Raw genomic sequence first — 21,415 nt, 5'->3', positions numbered from 1 at the left:
TTTGATGGAAAAAAATCTAACTTTATTCATCTTTAATTAAATGTTGATCAGAACTCAGTTTCACATTAGACTACTTGTACACGTAACAGTCTGACCTGGATATAAATCACATGATCGTCATAATCATACAACACTGGTAACTGTATCGTCACCTCCATGAAGAAGTTATTTCATCATTCTGAAAGTGTGATGATAAACAATAAAATTGAAGTTTCCTCTTCTATTTCTGTTCATGAACATGTGAAGTCCAGATTATTGTTGCTATACACGTTTTTCTTCTTACTGCAACCAGCTTGCAAATTCCCAGGATTTCCAATAATCTGTCAAATGTTTTATTTGATGCATGTTCCTCTCTTTCCCCCTGCAAATGTTAGAGGCAGCTTAATCCTTAATATCTCTCAAACTCAAAAACAGGTACTGATTTTATTCACTCTTCCCTCTCTTCAGGCGTCCCTCCAGTCCTGTCTTTCTCTTTAGGTTTGTGTAGAGAAGTGCAAAGTTTATGATGTAGGTGGAGACACACACCACACAGAAATCCCCCAAGACGAAGGCAAGAATAGCAGCCAGATACACTGATCCAGCCACTGACACCCAAGAGAACATGACGAGGAAGAACGCCGATCGGCCCGACACCAGCTGACCTGTGACCAAAAAGACCAGAATTACATTTGCACGTCCCCTTCAGGCAATAACTCAGATATATATAATATAACTGAGGGCCCAATAAGACGATTCACTGTGAAACCAGCTGGTCATTGCAAAAATAGCAAAATTAGAAAGTCTAGTACAGTTTTTTTGCAGATGACACTTGATTTGATATTTTGTTATTGTTTAAAAAGTTTTTTGGGGTCCCATTAGTGTCCTAACAGCACTTACCCAAACCCAGCTGCAGCGCATAGAAAATGATTCCCAACAGACTGTTCGGCTGATTCAACACACTGTCTTTGGAAGTGAAGATCTGGACGAGCCCAAATCCACGTCCCCATCTGAGAGAGAATCAGAGTTTCAGCAGTTGATAACATCACTTGCCTGTAAATATTCACTATTTGAGGGTTGCATAAAATAAATATAATTATGCACTGGTAAATTTAGGCTTTTCAACATTTTCAGACTAGTGGGAAAAAAAACACAAAATACAGTAAGTGTAAGTTTATTGTACTTTTACAATTCTTTTTTTTTTTAATTCTCAGAAATAATTTAAAACATTTCTAATTTATATATGTTTATGTTCTATGAGAAAATACTTTCTCTCAAAACTTTTTTTGCTATTGGTATGACAACCTTTTCTCTCAAATATTCTTTTTCTCTCATGAAATGCTTTTTTGCTATCAGTGTGATAACTATTTCTCTCAAACCTTTTTTTCTTTCTCTCAGATCATTTATTTTCTCGCATGTAATAAAGACACTTTTCTAGCTCCATAGATCCCCCCAAATTCGTTTTTTTTTCTCATGAACTGAGTCAGAAATCTCTACTTCAGCAGCAGAAACACCAAACTCTTCTTTTTTTATACCTATATGCTATATGTATATAATATTAAGGTTTTTACTCAAGGGTTTACTTTATTCATATATCTTTTGATGATTTTTATTCCTAAATTTTTTTTTCTGATTTATGGAGTGATAAAAAGGCAAATCCAAATTTCCTAAAATCCCTTGGTAGAATGTCAATAAAATAAAACAAGAATTTTGAACCTGGCTTTATCCAATGGCCAGATTTCTGTTCTAGAAATGTATTCAAATTAGTGCACATTTAATTTGAAACTAACTCGTTTGCATATTTAAACATCATATTTTTTAGAAAATATGTAAAAAAAAAAAAAAAATTCATATTCACGTGGAATGATTAAAGTCCAGGTGAGATCAATGCGTGAAAACTGCCACGACTGAAATGAACGCATTTACGTTACCTGGAGGTGAAGACCTTCGAGCAGCTCACGGAATGACCCAGGTCGCACATCGCACGATATTCGGGATCATTCTCCCGGGAAAGTTCGACGTGTAGCGCGTAAACCGACAGAACTAAACCCAGAAAACAGAGGATGAAGCGAACGCGATGTTCCCATTTAGGAACTCCAGTAACATTGGCTAAATGACTCGGGGACATTGCAGTGACAGTGTTAAGAGGTTTTCTAACAAATTACCTAATTTACAAAAAGCCTGTTTTGTACCTAATAGACCACAACTCAGAAATTTGCTACTATTGAGTGCTAATTTTAATTTTAGAATATATAAGTTCGGCTCCCACCTTTCCCAAATGTATTGCAACGTGGAAAAGCCTGAGGCAAGAGTTGTGATTGGTCCAAAGCAGTTCTGAAACTCGTGACAAGACTGATTTTACAGGGATCCCATGGGATGGTGTGTTTTGTCCTCCAGGGGGCGCTTGGCGGCTCAGAATGTCTAAAGCAATATTAAGCCGCGTTCATATCTCAATAAATCCACTAGCATTCATACGATAAAACATTTAATCGTTTTACATGCATTACTATTGGTACATGACATTTGAATATAAATCTATCACAGCGCTCTAATACATGCCTAATCACTGATTGGTCCGTAGGCTGACTAGGGGAGAGCGGGGCACGCGGGATTAGTTGTAGCCCTAACACACTTGTATTTTTTTTTTTATTGCAACAAAAAAAATATACAAAGATTTTTACATGAATATACACCTCACAAGAAGTAGAAAAACATAGGCTACATAAGGATATGTAAAATAAATAATAATAATAAATAGGTCATGCCAGGGGTGAAATTACAATCATTTAAAGTAACAAAATGCTTCATACGTCTTTTTTGCTTGTTTGTTCTTAATTTTATCTAATGTATTACCATATAGTTTAATCTCTTTTATAAAGTGCTCAAAGCCTGGCTTAGCTTTAGTCCATTTTTTATTTTCCAAGTAAAATAAAAAGTTGTATAAGGAAGCTCATCGTAGCCTACTTTTGGAATCAAAATTGTCCTGCACAAAAAAAAAAAAAAAAACATACTACATCATACAGATCAATTTGTAAACATGTTTCAAACAGCCTAGAAAAGAAATTTGAAACATCCAACCAAAACATTTTTGAATATATACAATAAAAAAAGATGAGTCAGATTCTTTGGCATTGCCACAACATTCACATAAGTTTTTATTCAAGTGGAAATGTTCAAGAAGTAACTCCTTGACAAGATAAATTCTGTGTACAATTTCATAGGATACCTCTCTAATTTTATTATTAATAAAAAACATATTTGTTATAGACCATACTCTTTTCCAGTTAATATTTTCATATTTAGGCTATAGACCAAAACCCTGTTGAAACACACTTGTTTTAAATATTTGCTAGCATGACGAAACTTCGTGTATTTACTAGTTGCCATATCAACACTATATAAAGAAACAACTGCGCCATTTTTTTTGGAAGATATCAACAGACATTTATTAAACCATAGCAAAAGTCAATTTCTTTAGTTAATTTTTCTACACAAACTGAGAAAGTCAAACAGCATTTGCCTCGCTCTCCCCTAGTACTGAGAAAAGTATAAGTTCGACTGATGGGCGATAATGTCTACTGAGTAAAGAAACTGTAAGAGTAAATTGGAAATACACATTAAATATTCAAATACTTAAATATATCCAGTCCAATTCTTACTATTCTACTCACTTTTTTCTATGTGTATGGACTGTCACGAGCGCTGATTGGACGGATGGTGCAGAGGGTCAGTGTCCAGTTAGATAAATATGTTTGGCAATGTAAACACTGGCCTAATAGATCAATAGCATACACAAATGTACGCCTATTCCTATTTTTAAAATAAAAAAATAAAAAATTTTAAAACACACTGTATGTGTTTGTTAAATGTTCGAATATTGTGAACATGTTTGCTGGGTTGTTGCCTAAATTAAAAATAAATAAGTACGCTAAATAAATGCAATTATAGTAAAATAGGAATATATTACTTGATAAATTCATTTTTAAATAAAATGTATTCCTGAATTCTATTTTGTATGAAGTTTTCCTTTATTTATTATTTTTATGTAGCCTACTATGTCTTTTTTTCTTCATATATCCGTTTCTAGGCTACATGTACCGATAAATAAAGGGATGAAAAAAATAATGATCTTTGTTTTGTCAAGTTTGTGTTTAATTTCTGCAGGTTTGGGTCTCCATTTTTTGTGTTTACATGTGGTCAACGTGCTGAAGCGAGTGCGCATCTTTCTTATTTACACTCTATCAGTTTCGACACCGCCCAAAGAATGACCCAAAGAGCCCGCCCCTCGAGCATGTTCTCGAATCCCATTGGTCAATCTACTTACAAGCATTCAGTCGATTGGTAGTTATGCTGCCTTTCAAACACAACACGGAAGAATACAAGGAAGTAAAACGGTGGTTTGTGATTGCGAAGAATAGACATGCTTTGAAAGAACCGCTCCGAAATTCCACTCCTTCCATATATTACAGGTAATTGTTACCGCTTTTATAACCCAACGTTTGCGTTTATTTGTATTTGTTCCAACATGAAAAGAAAGAAAGGGTACATATATATTTTCAGCTGTTTTGGGCCAGCAGTCTCTCACGCCCCTGCGGCAGATAAGCAGGATTAATTACACACAAACGCCAGCGACGCCCTGCTGGACCTGTAGTATGTTAATCCATTATGAGCAATTACTAGATGAGTGGTCAATAGTGTCTGCTTCTGTTAGTTTATGGTTTCATGTATAACGTACTCGCAACTCTGTGTGCACCTTGCATTATTGTGTTCCTTGAAACATTAAATACACAAAAAGCTTGTTTTTATATTTGGATTTAAAAAAAAATATATATTATTATTTAAAAAAAATTGGAAGAAGAACGTGTTACAAGAAAGTGTTGCTGTTTTTGAAATTCTGTAAATGATTGTCTCTTTTGTTACTGATTAAACGGATAGTTTATCTAGATTGTGCCTCTTTGATATTGTCCAAGAGAAGTCCATTCAAATAAGGTGAACAGAAAGTCAAATTTACAGTCTTGACCTTAGAACTTTTCTCTGAATGTTTGGTTTCAGAATGTCAACCAATGAGAGGGACGAGACGAATGACTCTCAAGCAAGACCGGCCCGTAAAGCCTCAGAGGGCAACATCAGGAGAGAGGGCGACACTGACAACAACCATCACAGAAGTGTTACAGAAGGGCCGCCTCAACCTAGCGATGACACATCCATTGTAACAGATACAAGTACTGTTGCAGATAAGAACTTGGCTCTGCTCAAAGCCCACTCCTTAGATGTGAAGTTTGAAGTTGGCGAAGAATATGACGTTATTGAGACCATTGGCACAGGAGCTTATGGTGTGGTCTCATCAGCCCGAAGAAGAGACAATGGTGAGGTGCCAAGATGCATGTGTTTGATTTAAAGTAATTAGACTAAATCTCTGATGTTAAAATTCATTATTATTATTACAGCATTATATTATAAATATTATTATTATTATTACAGCATTATTGATATATTATTATTGAGGTGGGGGGGAAATCAATTCACATATAAATCACGATTCTATCTTCTGCCGATTGCATTTATTCACAAATTTCAAAAATTGATCTTCTAAAGTGGTACATTTCTTAAACTTTGCTGTCCTACTTAAAGTTATTGACACATTAGAGTGTTATTAATCACATTAGAGTGTTATTAATCACAAGATGCCGCGAAAAAGGACTCAATGCAGTGCTCACGCTGATGAACACACAGCCAAAGCGTGCGCACAGAATCCGCCTCTCAGATGCATGCGATCCTGAATTCAGTTCTCTTTCACTGCTTATTGCGCTTGAATGATCAAATACACAATTATGTCAAAATGCACATCATGAGGAGTATTCACGTAAGCACAGCCTGTTATGTCATACGCAAACATAAACCGCTAGGAGAAAATCAGATGTCTAACAATATATTTAATCTGTGCGTTCATTCTTAAAGGGACAGCAGCCTAAAAAACTTTTGCTGTCTGTATTGTCAATTTAATCAGAAATCACTCTCTGCTTTTGACTGAATCACTTTTGAATCTTTGATATGTATCAATGTATATTTAATTCATACAGTGAAGACTATGTAAGGGCCACCCATTGGCCCAACGACGGAATCCAACGGTGTGGGCGAAGGGATAATGCGTGTAGGTCTTTTCAGCGCTCTAGTGAAGTTCACTTAATTTATTAGAATTTAGTTTCAATATTACTTTAGCTCTATGCTTAATCTGACTCCAATTTCGAATGATAATCAAACTTAGATCGTATTTCTTCTTAGGAAATAATCATAAATATTGATTATGAGTTAATGTAGATCTTTGATTATTCTGGGCATTTCATAATTTCAATATATTCATTCATTAAGGGACCCGATGCCGCACAGAGTCACATGCCCCGGGTTTACGTGGATCTCACGGACACAGCCATAGCAGTCTGATCTTGGTCAGAGGGTGCAGGGTTTGCTAATACCTCTTAAGTCGGTCGCCTACTGCTTACTCATAACTAAAAGTGTGGTTTATTTAGCAACTTCCGTACAACTTGCCAAGTCAGTGATAGACAGTAATCAAAAGGTCTTTAGATGACGTGCCTACTGCTCCGTTCATATGCGCCTTTAGTTTGACCTATCCTGGACACAGATCTGTGGTAGCATCAGCCTCTTCATAATTTTAGAAACAATGATTCAGAAGAATGCAGAATAAATCAAGGGTAACATTTTATTTTTGTCAGGAAAAATGTATCATGCCAATTCCACAAGTAAATGATTAAAAGCCAATTCAGAAATAATAATTACATAACATCAATTGCTCAAAGATGACTCTAAGAGTAAGAAATGCATTCCTGACAGAGACACACAGTGGTGTGTGTGAGTGTAGACTGAGTCCAAGACTCGAGAAGGCACTGACACGGCACTGCATGGGGGTTTTCCTGGTTACAGATTCCCCCCAGACTGCTCTGTTACATAGCCTTAAATACCCAGACCAGAACAAAAGGGTTGTACCAACATTTTTCAGAGTTTGCTTTGGATCAATTCCTGTACCCAAGGGGCTAGCACCTGGTCTCGGGGAGAGGGGAGATATCTTGAAAATATATCATCAATGGAGGAGAACAGAATTCTCTGAAGTTCTCAATGTTTCTTATGATCTCAATGATTGCAATGAAATCAAGACCATTTTAGCAATCGCACTGAGACACTTAAAATGAAACCAAACATGAAAAGGAAAAACAATAGATTCACAAGATACATAATACGTGATATATAGGCATTCTTAGTGAACTTTTGGTGACATGACTGGGGGAGAGGGGGGATACAGAGATAAGGGGCAAATGTTTGGACAGGACAATGTCCTGTTGCTCTGTCTTTGCGATCTTCTGTCCAGGGTGCGTTTTATGGCTTTATGACAGGGTGAGTTTTATTTTAACCAGAAAATCAGTTCTTACAGACCGCCCCTGGCCCCTTGGGAGAGATTCAGATCAGGCCTGAGGGGACACTTTTGGACATTTTCCTGTTTCCACATTTTCAGTGTTATTTTCTGAGTGTTCATAGGGCTGACACCTGTACTAGTTTGCAGCGTTAGTCGATGGGTGCAGGAATCAAGTAGTTACCTGAAATAACAGCATTAAGACAGGTTGAACATTAAGATGAAAGCACTGCAGAATGCACTTCTGTGACACACAGTCCTGTTAGGTTTAGGTGTACTGTGCTGAGTGGGTGCTGCAGCAGCTGGACGGGGTGTCCCATGATCCTCTTGGCTGGGTTTCTTTCCACCTGCACTTGGTTGCGGTGGTATTCAGTCTGCGGAATGACTCGTTGTATCAAGTCTGTTTGCGTTGGTCAGCACGATCAGAAAGTGTCACTGAAAAATGTCATTTTAACGCCTTGCGAAAACATCTGTGTCCTTCCTTGGATGTTTTAACTGACCCTTTGAGAAGTCCTCGGTCACCTTCAAGCAGAAGGTTTGGTTTGCCGGGCAGGTCAGAACTCCATAGGTAAAGGAGTAATCTCACTGATGACGCTCCATTGCGTGTAATACACCTGAACAACTTCTGAATGACCATGCAATAATTGAATACTGATGTATTTGTGGTTATTGTAAGATGAGAAAAAAGTTATTGGATAAACACAAGAACACAAAATAACAAGACATGATGTACTCAAAAGTGCAAAACTCAAAAGTCAGAGGTGCGAGTGGTAAATAAGGTCTCTTTTTCAGAATCATATTTAGTGAGCAGGTCTCATTTGATCACCAAATTCTTCACTACCACAATGATATGGTAGTGGAATTTAGACTTGGTCTGGATAAATTAAGGAAGAGTAGCAGAAAGTCAACATAACTAGTATATTTACCATCAGTATGCATAATTAAAATATATCACATAATTAAACATTGCAATACACAATTTCATAATTATAAAATTGTGTGCATTAGTTGTTTTAAGTGCAAATCATCAATGAACCTTAAGGTTTTAATACGTTCAATTAGAGAATGAAATGTAGATTTAAACGCTCTAGTTTAACTTTTGAAATCATCCTCTGTGCGTGTGATGTAGAGGCTAAGTCACACTCAATAATGCAGGTCTGACTGGGAATTGTATAGCTGACCAATAGAAATGCCTGCATTTTAGATCTAACTGTTTTTATAATTTTTATTGTCATTAGTCATTTGTTGGAAACTAGGGGGCCCTTCCTGGTTTGCAACAACGCTAACGACTGGACATAATAAACATTTTGTCCAAAGACCAGTTGCATTGATGCAATGGAGGAAAGATGTCTCAATTAGATTTTATATGTGGAATTTAAACCAATTGATGTGTGACTATAGCCATGCGCATGTTCTCTGCACACCAGTGTTTACATACAGGAAGTTGACAGACTGTAATGCAAAACTTATTCAAAAGAAATTATTAAAATAATTTCTCCTGTCCTATATTTATGAAGGTGAATGATGTATTATAGATTTACATGATGTGAATAATTTTGGCCTGGATAGTCTTATGATCTATGCCAGGTAGAGATGTTCTGAGGTTGTCGTAGTGCTGGTGTGTATTGTGTGTGTTTATGTATAGGAGATGGGTGGTGTCTATCCTACCATAATTTGTGTTGCATAATTTAGTTCCGGTGCTACACCGACCGGGAGGCCACATACAGTAGTTACTTCTTTAGTGCTGTGAGGTGTGAGTGGCCCTTGAAGTTTCTCCACCGCCATCTCCTACATGTCAAGTTATGTGTGTCCTGCTTGATGCAGGCAGGACCAGACCCTTGTGGAATCTGGTTCTGAAGAAAGTCAGTTATCAGCCTGTAACGGAAATAGACCTAGAGAGAAAAACACAGTTTAATCTTGAGCCTTTACACAAATTGCATTAAGATAGATGCTCTATCTCAATATTTATTTGGCGGCCTTAGCCAGACCGTTGTTACTGATGGCTTTGATCTGTTAAGATTTTATGCCATTAGGAGAAAATTTGTTTTAGTTTACAAAGATGTGTATCATTATCATGATCATGTTTTTGCAAAGAAAAGGTCAATTGAACTGTGTGGTAATGGCCAGATCTGACTGCTGGTGTAGCTGAACTCACACAGTCTGCTGTGTTGTGAGCATTAGGACATCCAGGTCTGCTGGGGAAATCTCTTTACATGATGCTGTTTACAATAGCCAGATCTCAAACAATTAGATCACCAGGTGTGGTGCTGTGCTTGTTTGTTTAGCTTTTGGACTTTACGGTGCCGTTCAAACACTTGACCATTTGGATCTCTGTGGTCCATAAGGACAGTAGATTTTCTGCCTGATGTTTACATTTCACACAACTTTCCTTACATGTCCAGTAAAATACCTTCCCTGATCAGATCCCATGTGAGCTGACGCTCCTAGAGAGGAGTTTGTTAACACTTGCGCCACTTTGTTTGTGGTTTTGTTGCAAGAGAAAATTAAAACTTGTCCCTCCCCTTGTTACTAGGTTGAAGATCTATTAGATCAAATGTAAATCATCCTGTGGCTTTGGATGAATATTCAAAACATGGCAATCATGTTGATCATTTTAGTTGGTACATACTGGGCATTGTAATTTTTCTCATTAAAGATTCTTGCACAAATAGAAGGTTAAGACGTTCTTTCTCATTCATTCTTCCTTTCAGTTTCCTTCCTTACCAATACTTTCTCTAACAATCTAGTATCTCCTTCCTCCCAACACTAGTAGTGTTCCTGCCTTCTTGCTCCCTACATGCACATACTATCTTTCTACATTCTGATTATTTTCATTCTCCTTCAACATCCTTTCCTCTTCTAAACCAATGCTGAATCATTAAGAGATTAAAGCCATTCCTGGCCATTATAATATCATATATATTATAATCTGGTCATAATATAAATTATAATTTATAAAATTGTATACATCAAAACTAATTTTATTTACTGGTCTCTGGGGTCTCTACTGAGTAAATGTTCAGACTGACTTGTTATCTTCTCACTGATCTTTTAGAAGGCCCTGCAGCTCCAGCTGTGCATGAATGAGCATTGTGTGCACAGTAACAAGACAAACTGGCAACCAGCTATAGCTGCTTTGATGCTGTGAACATTCAATGGCCTGCAAGCACTGAGAAACATGGGTCAAATCATTGCTCAATTTAAAGATTTTTGTGACTACAATATAGAATTGGACACAATTATCTTGTTTTAGGCTGAGATGCTATCAATTGCCTTCTTATAAGAATCCATTTGAATATGAAAGAAAGGTTGGACAAACAGGTCTGATGCAGGGCGCCAAGATTGTTTTTTGGTTTGTTAATTTTGTCAGTCTCTTTTGAGACCTCGAAAAACATACAAGAGTGCAGCAATTGCAAAGTCTGATATAAGACCAAATTAAAAGCTATGTTTTATAAGACATGGTGGTCTTATAAATGGTGTTGTTTACACCATATTTTGTGACATCAGTCATGAACTTTTTAGCACTATTGAAAGATTTTAAAAGAACAGCGATTACTTGATGTAATTCATATTGTTTGTTGTCTAGGCTGTACATGTCCTTTGAATGGGAGAAACTATCAGGCCTGGCTACAAGCCTCTTAGTGATACAATAATTGTCATTATATGCGTTAGTTTTAAAATGAAGTGAATTTTTCTGAATTTCAGTCTATAGGATTTCTGCATGGCAGCTGTTCTCTAGGACTGAGAGGTCATTTTTCCTGATCATTTCCTTTGAAATATTCTAATTTCTTTGTACTGTTTTGTCCAACTTTACATTTCGCACACAAAGGATTCAAGTGAGACATTTACTTGTTATCTTTTAGCTCATCAAATCACAAGATTGTTTCACAAGTTAGCATGACCATTTTCTTATCTCCGGTGTTGCAATGTTGTTGCAGCAAACCAGATAATCAAATGTAACAACATTATTTACCTCAGAATTTAAGTTTTTAGTTTACAGCCCTCTGTTGAGTACCAGAATAAAATTTGAAATGAGTTATTCCAATTTTGGTGTCATCTCTTGTTGCGTGGTCAAACGAGGAGGTATTTAAAATTAAAGCAAGGGAATATAATTTCTCATCTACACTGCTGCTATCATGTCCCTGGTATGTGGTTTTATTAATTCATAAGCCCCACCGGATTTTCCGTTCTCCGGTCTAACTGGGTATAGGCTACAGACCCATTCTATAAATGTGTCTATATGAGGTGTGTCTGAATGTTCCCTCAACACTTCTAAAAAGGCAAAAAGAATTTACTTACCACAACGGCTGAAGAAAGAGAAGGAGATCAAATCTCTCTTACTGGTTGCAAGTCCCAATATTTCGCTGAAAAGACACTCGCAATCTGGAGATCACCGAGGGACAGTCACCACATTGTAAGGGCCACCCATTGGCCCAACGAAGGAATCCAACGGTGTGGGCGAAGGGATAATGCGTGTAGGTCTTTTCAGCGCTCTAGTGAAGTTCACTTAATTTATTAGAATTTAGTTTCAATATTACTTTAGCTCTATGCTTAATCTGACTCCAATTTCGAATGATAATCAAACTTAGATCGTATTTCTTCTTAGGAAATAATCATAAATATTGATTATGAGTTAATGTAGATCTTTGATTATTCTGGGCATTTCATAATTTCAATATATTCATTCATTAAGGGACCCGATGCCGCACATAGTCACACGCCCCGTGTTTACGTGGATCTCACGGACACAGCCATAGCAGTCTGATCTTGGTCAGAGGGTGCAGGGTTTGCTAATACCTCTTAAGTCGGTCGCCTACTGCTTACTCATAAATAAAAGTGTAGTTTATTTAGCCACTTCCGTACAACATGCCAAGTCAGTGATAGACAGTAATCAAAAGGTCTTTAGATGACATGCCTACTGCTCCGTTTATATGCGCCTTTAGTTTGACCTATCCTGGACAGAGATCTGCGGTAGCATCAGCCTCCTCATAATATTAGAAACAATGATTCAGAAGAATACAGAATAAATCAAGGGTAACATTTATTTTTGTCAGGAAAAATGTATCATGCCAATTCCACAAGTAAATGATTAAAAGCCAATTCAGAAATAATAAATACATAACATCAATTGCTCAAAGATGACTCTAAGAGTAAGAAATGCATTCCTGACAGAGACACACAGTGGTGTGTGAGTGTAGACTGAGTCCAAGACTCGAGAAGGCACTGACACGGCACTGCATGGGGGTTTTCCTGGTTAAAGTTTCCCCCAGACTGCTCTGTTACATAGCCTTAAATACCCAGACCAGAACAAAAGGGTTGTACCAACATTTTTCAGAGTTTGCTTTGGATCAATTCCTGTACCCAAGGGGCTAGCACCTGGTCTCGGGGAGAGGGGAGATATCTTGAAAATATATCATCAATGGAGGAGAACAGAATTCTCTGAAGTTCTCAATGTTTCTTATGATCTCAATGATTGCAATGAAATCAAGACCATTTTAGCAATCGCACTGAGACACTTAAAATGAAACCAAACATGAAAAGGAAAAACAATAGATTCACAAGATACATAATACGTGATATATAGGCATTCTTAGTGAACTTTTGGTGCCTTGACTCAGGGGGAGAGGGGGGATACAGAGATAAAGATTCTTTGCGATCTTCTGTCCAGAGTGCGTTTTATGGCTTTATTGCAGGGTGAGTTTTATTTTAACCGGAAAATCAGTTCTTACAACTATACAGTTTTATTTCTTATTAAATAAACCTAGGCTAATTAAATAAACCTGTACCTGAAAAACTTGTTTTTCTCCTATTGTTTGTTATTTGTTTGTAATTTGCATCTTTGCTCCTTTAAATATAAAAAATGAAATATCATGCGTGTAATGACTGCAGTCAGCTTAATGGCAATTGTTTTATTAAATGGGGTTGACTAAAATGAGAAGGTTTACATTTAATTCAGTGGGATTTTTTTTCTTCAAGACCTTTTAAACTGTCTACCGCAGTCAAATAGGAAAGGTAAGACAAAACGGGAAACTAGAATCAAATCTATGATATCGAAATTTGAATCGAATCATGAGGTACCAAAAGATTCCCACACCTAATTATTATTATATATTAATGCCGTTGTTGTTGTTGTAATAATAATAATATGCTAACAATGTTGTAATAATGCTGTAATAATAATATTAATAATAACAGTAATTATTGTGTTATTATTATTATGTAATGTTTATTAAAATGCAGTAAGTATATTTTATATACTTATTTATGCATGTAGTATATTTTTAAGATAATATATTATATTTAGGGCTGTGAATTTAACATGTTAAATTAGTGAGATTAAAAAAAACGATTTAGAAAATAATAAACACAATGTTCTCTGACCTGTATGTAAATTCGTAATACGGATTTACTTATCATTAAAGAAATTCAAGCTCCACCTTCATATTTTTTGCTATGCAATAAGTACACAGAAAATAATTTGGTATAGGATTTACTTGAAAAAAAAAAAACACTCAGAAATAGCACACGTCTTGTGTCAAAATATCAATGAAATGTTTATTCAAGTGTCAATTCATGACCCCTTTCATTCTAATGTGATTTATGCATTCAGGCCAGCAGGTGGCAATAAAGAAGATCCCTAATGCCTTTGAGGTTGTGACGAATGCCAAACGCACGTTGAGAGAGCTGAAGATTCTGAAACACTTCAAACACGACAACATCATCGCCATTAAAGATATTCTCCAGCCTGTGGTCCCTCACTCGGCTTTCAAATCAGTGTAAGCTTGAGTACGAAGTAGCATGCGATGCAAATTCTCTTTTCATATATGACATGCTAAAAGTCTCTTGTTCTTTAGGTACGTGGTTCTTGACCTCATGGAGAGCGACCTGCATCAGATTATCCACTCCCGGCAACCTCTGACTCCAGAACACACACGCTACTTCCTGTATCAGCTGCTAAGAGGCCTGAAATACATTCATTCAGCCAACGTCATTCACCGCGACCTCAAGCCGTCCAACCTGCTGGTCAATGAAAACTGCGAGCTGAAGATCGGGGACTTTGGCATGGCACGTGGATTGAGCGCGTCCCACTCCGAAGAGTCACGTTCCTTCATGACCGAGTACGTGGCCACCCGCTGGTACCGCGCTCCTGAGCTCATGTTGTCTCTTTACCACTACAGCTTGGCCATCGACCTCTGGTCTGTGGGCTGCATCTTCGGCGAGATGCTCGGCAGGAGGCAGATGTTTCCGGGGAAAAACTATGTGCATCAGCTGCAGCTGATTCTTTCGGTTTTGGGCACGCCGCCCGAGAGCATCATCGACTCGATAGGGTCGGACCGGGTGCGCTGTTTTGTGAGGAGCCTCCCTTTAAGAGCGGCAGAACCGCTCGCAGCGCTGTATCCACAGGCTGAGCCCAATGCGCTGGACTTGTTGGCCGCGATGCTCCGCTTTGACCCTCGTGAACGGATCAGTGCGTGTCAGGCACTAGAACACCCCTACCTCAATAAGTACCACGACTCGGACGACGAGCCGGTGTGCGTTCCCGCCTTCGATTTTGAGTTCGACCGGCTGCCCCTGGGCAAAGAACAAATCAAAGAAGCTATACTAACAGAGATCGGGGACTACCATAAGAAGAAGCAGGGTGTCAAAAAGAAGATCCAGTTCAAACCGCTCCATTCTTCAGGTTCGGCGGTGGTCGGCGTCTCCGGTAACACGCTTTCACAGTCTCAAAACCTTACTGATACACAACAGCACAATCTCAACTACAAACCGACAGACGGTACACAAACTCAAGCGAATGTGAACTCGTTTCAAGCTCGACATCATCTCGCTCCGATTTTCCCACATTTGGCTCAGTCGGTAAGCTGCCAGGATGTGGACATGCTCAGCGCCAACTCTGACGGCCAGCCTGAAACCATCGATCTGACCACTCCCACAGACAAGGACACTTTTACTGAACAAGTCACGGACTGCACAAAGGACGAGCTTGTCTCGTCCAATCACTCTCTTCCCAAACAAATGGTTATACCCCATCCCATCTCTCAAACTCCGCCCACTTCAAGTCTTCCACAGTCTATCCCTTCACTCTCTCTCACACAGTCCCAAGCTCAGTCGCTCTCTCAAAGCCTTACTCGTTCCCTTGGAAGAGGAGGGAAAGCGACGACCGGGGAAGGCACAAAAAAAGAGGGAGCAATTTCAGAAGACACAAAAACAGCTCTCAGAGCTGCCTTGCTCAAATCAGCGCAAAGGCAGAAGGCTCGAGGTGAGAGAGTTTGCAGTGTGTGTATGTGGCCATAGACTACTTAACATTTATGCCCGGTTTCACAGACAAGGCTTAAGTCTAGTCCCATACTAACATGCGTGTTTGAGTTGTTTTAACTAAAAGCAACTTGTACTGCCATATCTTAAAATATGTCAGTGCCATTGTTTTGTCTAAAAATGTACACCAGTAATGTTTTAGATGTCCTAATTTAACTAAGGCCTAATCCTGGCTTAATCTAAACCCTGTCTGTGAAACCAGCTTTGAGTGTTTATCAAACTTTGACGCCACAGACCCCAAGATATGATGATCATGTGAGGAAGCCACTTCCTAAAATATAAAACCTATCTAATTCATGTATAAAGAGGTCTGCAAGGTTGTATATATATATATATATATATATATATATATATATATATATATATATATAAAATATATTTATATTTATATATCTATGTATATTATGTGCTTGAAATTTATATTTATCAAAGACTCGAAAATAATAATAAAAAGGAATGTTTCATAAGCAGCAAATCAAGTAATGATGCTGAAAAATAGAAAATAGCTATATTAAATTCTAATAATTTTTTACAATATTACTGTGTTTACTGTACTTTTGATTCAATAAATGCAGCCGTTAGAAACTTCCTTAAAAAACAAATAAAAATATTACGGACCTCAACAGTTGCATCGATAGTTTATTTTATATTGTATATATATATATATATATATATATATATATTAAATAAATATTATGAGTACAGTTTGATCTGGTAAATATTTAGTTTCTATTAAATTAAAACTTTTTTCTACCCACCATTAGAGTACTGTTGTCAGCCTGGAGAGAAAATCCTTTAAACTTACTCTTGTCTTGTCTTATGATATTATTTTATTTTTTTCTTATCCATGAAAATATGAGGTCTGGTCGTGATAACATTCAGTGACTCTTTCTCCCTCAGATGGAGGCTCTGCAGCTCTCGGGCTAGATTTACTCAGAGGAGCCGCTGGAGGTTTATCCTCGTTGCTCTCCTCCTCTAACTCTGGTCCAGAGCATAAGAAGCCAATCACGGCCCAGGAGAGACAACGAGAGAGGGAAGAGAAGCGGAAGAAGAGGCAGGAGCGTGCTGTGGAGCGAAAGAGGAAGTTGAAAGAGAAGGAGAAAAAGGAGGGGAAACGAGGAGAAACTTTAGGTGGCGTTTTGCTCAGCGACAACGACAAGAAGCTGTTGGAGCGCTGGGGGCGGATGATGGACACCCGAGGGGACAAATCGCAGACCGCAGAAACCAACGGTGCCAAAACCAATGAGAGTAAGACAGTCCAGATCCAGCCAGCAACCCGAAGCAACCTCGTGAAAACAAACTCAGTTGGGGGAGAATCAGTGCCGCCAAAACAACCCAACGAAGTGCCACAAATGCTGCCTCAAATGGGACAGTGTGTCACAGCTGGAATATTCCATCCAACTCCGACCCATAATGCAGCACCCGTCTCTTTAGGTCCGTCTCAGAATGGGGACGTTGGTATAGTTGCAGTGGGAGGAAGCAGAAGTGTTGGAGGTTTAGGTGCGGTAACGGGTGCCTTTGCCAAAAACAACATATTAAAATCTCAGATTCTGAGTGTTGGAACAATGTTCACCGGTCTTGAGAACTGGACGGGAACATCTCCACACAAAACCCAGCAACCTCCACTAGAACTGAACAATCCCGCTCAAACGGGCTTTGCGCACTTGCAATCCCAGCTGAAGCCCGTCCCACAGTCCAATGCTCACATCCATTTGCTGCCGCTGGAACCCTTCATGACTAAACCACCAGCCTTGAACCCCAGCATTGGCGTTTCGGACACCAGCACGAATCCGGAGACCGGCGATGGTCCTCAAGCCCTGGACAAGCTTTGCGTTCTGGGGGACAGACGGAACGGCTCTCATTCACAGGTCCCTTCAAAACAGCCTCCAGGAGCCGCAGCTCAACCCTGCCTTAGTCTCACTGACACGGGGCAGTCGACAAACAGCATCCCTGATATCCACACAGTCACACAGCAGCTCTCAAAGTCACAGGTGATGTTTTACCCATAATATTGGACTGTGATATATCAAGGCCTGAACAAAAAAAAATGGAAACAAGTCAACTCTTAAAAAGTCATGAAAATTTCTATAGTTTCTACGTTTTTTTTTTTTTTGTCGTTCTTTGCTCCAAAATATTACATGAGCAAGATATAAAGTTAACCGCTAGTGATCGCAAGCCATAATTCAGGGTCTTATAGAAATGGAAATCAAGACCAACAACCTTTAAACTTAATCTAAAAAACCTTTATCCAGTAAACCCGAACCAAGTAAGGTTATGGATATTAATGAAAATGTAATTTAATTCATTAATTAATTTATAATAATAATTCCTTAATTAATTGCATTTTAATAAATAAAATCAAATTTTATATATATATATATATATATATATATATTTTTATATATATATATATATATATATATATATATAATATTTATTTTATGAATTTACTAATTAAACTGTAATTAATTAATTAATTATTAATGCAGCTCAAACCCTCCCAAAATCTATATCCCTCAAGAGATCATGCAATGCATGTTTTTGACTATAATGTATATATTTAGTTAATTATATTTATTTATTTTTAAACCTGTAGTTCCCAGAGGTCATGCCATGCATTATTATTTTTGTTGTGTGTATATATATATATATATATATATTATTATTATTATTATTATTATTATTTTATTTTTTTAAACCTGTAGCCCCAGAGGTCATGCCATACATTTGTGAGAGCAAATAAGACAGAATAATAATAATCATGCATGGAGGCCTGTTTCTACAAAAATTTAATTTTGAGATAAATAAAGTTAGTTACCTTTTATTTTTACTTTGTGATTTAAGATCTTTTGGATCTTCATTATGTTTGGAAAACATAATCACTGCTTTACACACTGCACTATATTTCTTATAAATTTATATTTGATTTTGAACTCGTTCATTTGTTTCATTCTTCTCTTTAATCTCAACTTTGTCCTTTTCCCGCCAGGTTGAAGACATTTTGCCGCCGGTTTTCTCAGTGACCCCTAAAGGCAGTGGAGCTGGATACGGTGTAGGCTTTGACCTCGATGACCTCCTCGCTCAGTCTCTTACTGAACTCCAGCACTCTGACCTCAGGGAAAGGTCAGTTCAAATCTCACTGACCGCAGAGTGCACACTTTATTTTTGAACTGTACGTCACTGCAAAGTACAATGCTTGACTCTTATGTACACTGCCGTTCAAAAGTTTGGGGTCGGTAAGATTTTTAATGTTTTTAAAAGAAGTCTCTTCTGCTCACCAAGGCTGCATTTATTTGATTAAAAAAACCCAGTAATATTGTGAAATATTATTTCAATGTAAAACAGCTGTTTTCTATTTGAATATATAGTAAAGTGTAATTTATTCCTGTGATCAAAGCTGCATTTTCAGCATCATTACTCCAGTCTTCAGTGTCACATGATCCTTCAAAAATCATTCTAATATGCTGATTTGATGCTCAAGAAACATTTATGATTATTATCACAGTTGAAAACAGTTGTGTACCCTTTTTTAGGATTTTTTGATGTACAGAAAGTTCAAAACAACAGCATCTATTTGAAATAGAATCTTTTGTAACATTATAAATGTCTTTACCGTCACTTTTGATCAATTTAATTCCTCCTTGATGAATAAAAGTATTGATTTATTGAATTGATTTCCCCCAAAAAATAAAATAAAAATTCTTACTGACCCCAAAGTTTTCAACGGTAGTGTTTAATGTTACAAAAGCTTTCTATTTCAGATAAATGCTGTTCTTCTCTCAACATTGATAATAATCATAAATGTTTCTTGAGCATTAAATCAGCATCTTAGAATATTTCTGAAGGATCATGTGACACTGAAGACTGGAGTAATGATGCTGAAAATTCATATTTGATCACAGGAATAAATTACACTTTACTATATATTCACATAGAAAACAGCTGTTTTACATTGAAATAATATTTCACAATATTACTGGGTTTGTTTTGTATTTTTAATCAAATAAATGCAGCCTTGGTGAGCAGAAGAGATTTCTTTAAAAAAAAAAAAAAATCTTACCGACCCCAAACTTTTCAACGGCAGTGTACATACTAGGCATATTATTGGCTCTGTGATGAATTTCTTATACCCATCTATTGTTGGTCACTTAGGATAAAAGTGTTTGCTAAATGCATTAAAGTAAATAAATGTACATTTCAATGGTCTCGTTTTTATTAGTCACAATGACTTGGCCCCGCTGTCTGCATCCCTGCTCTCTGATTGGCTCGAGGTGCACCGCATGACCCCTGCTGACATGGAGTCACTTCAGCAGGAGCTCCAGCTCGGATCTCCCATGATCCTCTCCGACAACTCAACACTTCCTGATACCTGATCAGTACCTGAATTCCTTCTCCATTGTCTTGTAGAAGCGGTTGAGGACCGCACACACAGGATTTTGATAGCTGTACTGTCTACCAGTGTAATAGACCTAGTGTCAGTAGAGGGAATATCTTTGAGGCTTCAAATCAAGGTCTAACCCAGAAAAGTGCCTTTATCTTTAATGGGTTCACATACATTATTTATTTGTGCCAACTTTAAGGGGGTTTCCATTCTCGGAATTTCAGTGCCATCATAAAGCAGTTCAGATCCAGGGAAGAAGAGATCACTTCAGCTGTGCTAGTGCCATTGATTCACCAGCTGAGTTTATAGAGTATTCAAGCCGATACCAATGCGATAGCAGCTGTTTAGAAGACCAGAGTTTAAAGCTATTTTCTAATACACTACAGTAGGAGTCGCCACCAGGGCAGCAGTATTATGATGATGACCAGCAGAGCACATTGGCATAATACTGGAGACTGTAGAAAGTAGTGCAGAGTAGAAAAACATTTCATTTGGTGTTGCATGAATGTCTTGTAGAAAATAGTGACACTTGCTGCACCAACATGCAGATTTGCTCAGTTTTACACCAGCAATGAAAAAAAGTATTGTTGTCTTGAATAAAGCTATCAAAGGGATATTGTCGTATTATTTTGCTTGTTTTGTTGTTTGTTTTTCATACTGTAGAAGGCACTTAGTAGTAATATGCCAATTCACCTTGACTGAGCCCTTTGTTATTATTGTAGGATTTTCAAAGGAAACAAATACTGCTTGTGTCATCTCTGGTATAACACTATTATCATTTTGATATTTTTTTAGGATAATTTCTATAAAATTGTTTAATCCTCTGGTACTGTTTGCATGTTGGTCAAAAATGACTGATTTCTTTTATTTCAATTAAATGATTTTACTACATTTTATTTCGATACTGTTTTTTTATTTAATATTTGTATTTTTAGGGGATTTTGTGGTACTAAATTATATTTGTGCAGTAGTTATAATCCATTTATTCACTTTTTGAGCATAGACCTGAAAATTAAATCTTGAATGCTTTGTAGCACAGACTTCAGTTTGGTTTCTATTTAAAGAAGACATCTGGCAGATTATTGCTGAAATGTTATATTCGGTATGGAAAAAATGTATATGAAGTATAATAATAATACTTCGTCACACTTATATAGTGCTTTTCTGGGTACTCAAAGCGCTTTACATAGATGTGGGAATCTCCTCAACCACCACTAATGTGCAGCTCCACCTGGATTATGCGACGGCAGCCATATTGCGCCAGAACGCCCACCAGCTTACTGGTGGAGAAGAGACAGAGTGATGAAGCCAATCACTAT

At 37.5% G+C, this 21,415-nt stretch overlaps 2 protein-coding genes across 2 annotated transcripts; one reads left to right on the top strand and one right to left on the bottom strand.

Moving 5' to 3' along the window:
* Positions 1-2,283, bottom strand: vkorc1 (vitamin K epoxide reductase complex, subunit 1). Its single transcript, XM_077206237.1, has 3 exons — positions 1,908-2,283; positions 877-986; positions 1-641 (listed from the first exon to the last, which is right to left on the bottom strand). Exons 1-3 carry the CDS (start codon positions 2,102-2,104, stop codon positions 424-426), a joined length of 525 nt encoding a protein of 174 aa, XP_077062352.1. The 5' UTR covers positions 2,105-2,283; the 3' UTR covers positions 1-423.
* Positions 2,284-4,369: 2,086 nt separating this feature from the next.
* mapk7 (mitogen-activated protein kinase 7) lies at positions 4,370-20,987 on the top strand. The gene is made up of 7 exons (XM_077206235.1): positions 4,370-4,445; positions 5,029-5,342; positions 14,010-14,175; positions 14,254-15,659; positions 16,616-17,706; positions 18,705-18,838; positions 19,935-20,987. The coding sequence occupies exons 2-7, from the start codon at positions 5,030-5,032 to the stop codon at positions 20,086-20,088; spliced, it is 3,264 nt and encodes a 1,087-aa protein (XP_077062350.1). The 5' UTR covers positions 4,370-4,445; position 5,029; the 3' UTR covers positions 20,089-20,987.
* The last annotated feature ends 428 nt before the right edge of the window (positions 20,988-21,415 follow it).

The sequence above is a fragment of the Siphateles boraxobius genome, unplaced genomic scaffold (genome assembly GCF_051911475.1).
Source record: "Siphateles boraxobius isolate OS27281-9 unplaced genomic scaffold, OSU_SipBor_1 55, whole genome shotgun sequence".
NCBI classification, from domain to species: Eukaryota; Metazoa; Chordata; class Actinopteri; order Cypriniformes; family Leuciscidae; genus Siphateles; species Siphateles boraxobius.
The sequence above is the reverse complement of the archived record's forward strand: the minus strand, read 5'-3'. Positions and strand labels throughout refer to the sequence as shown.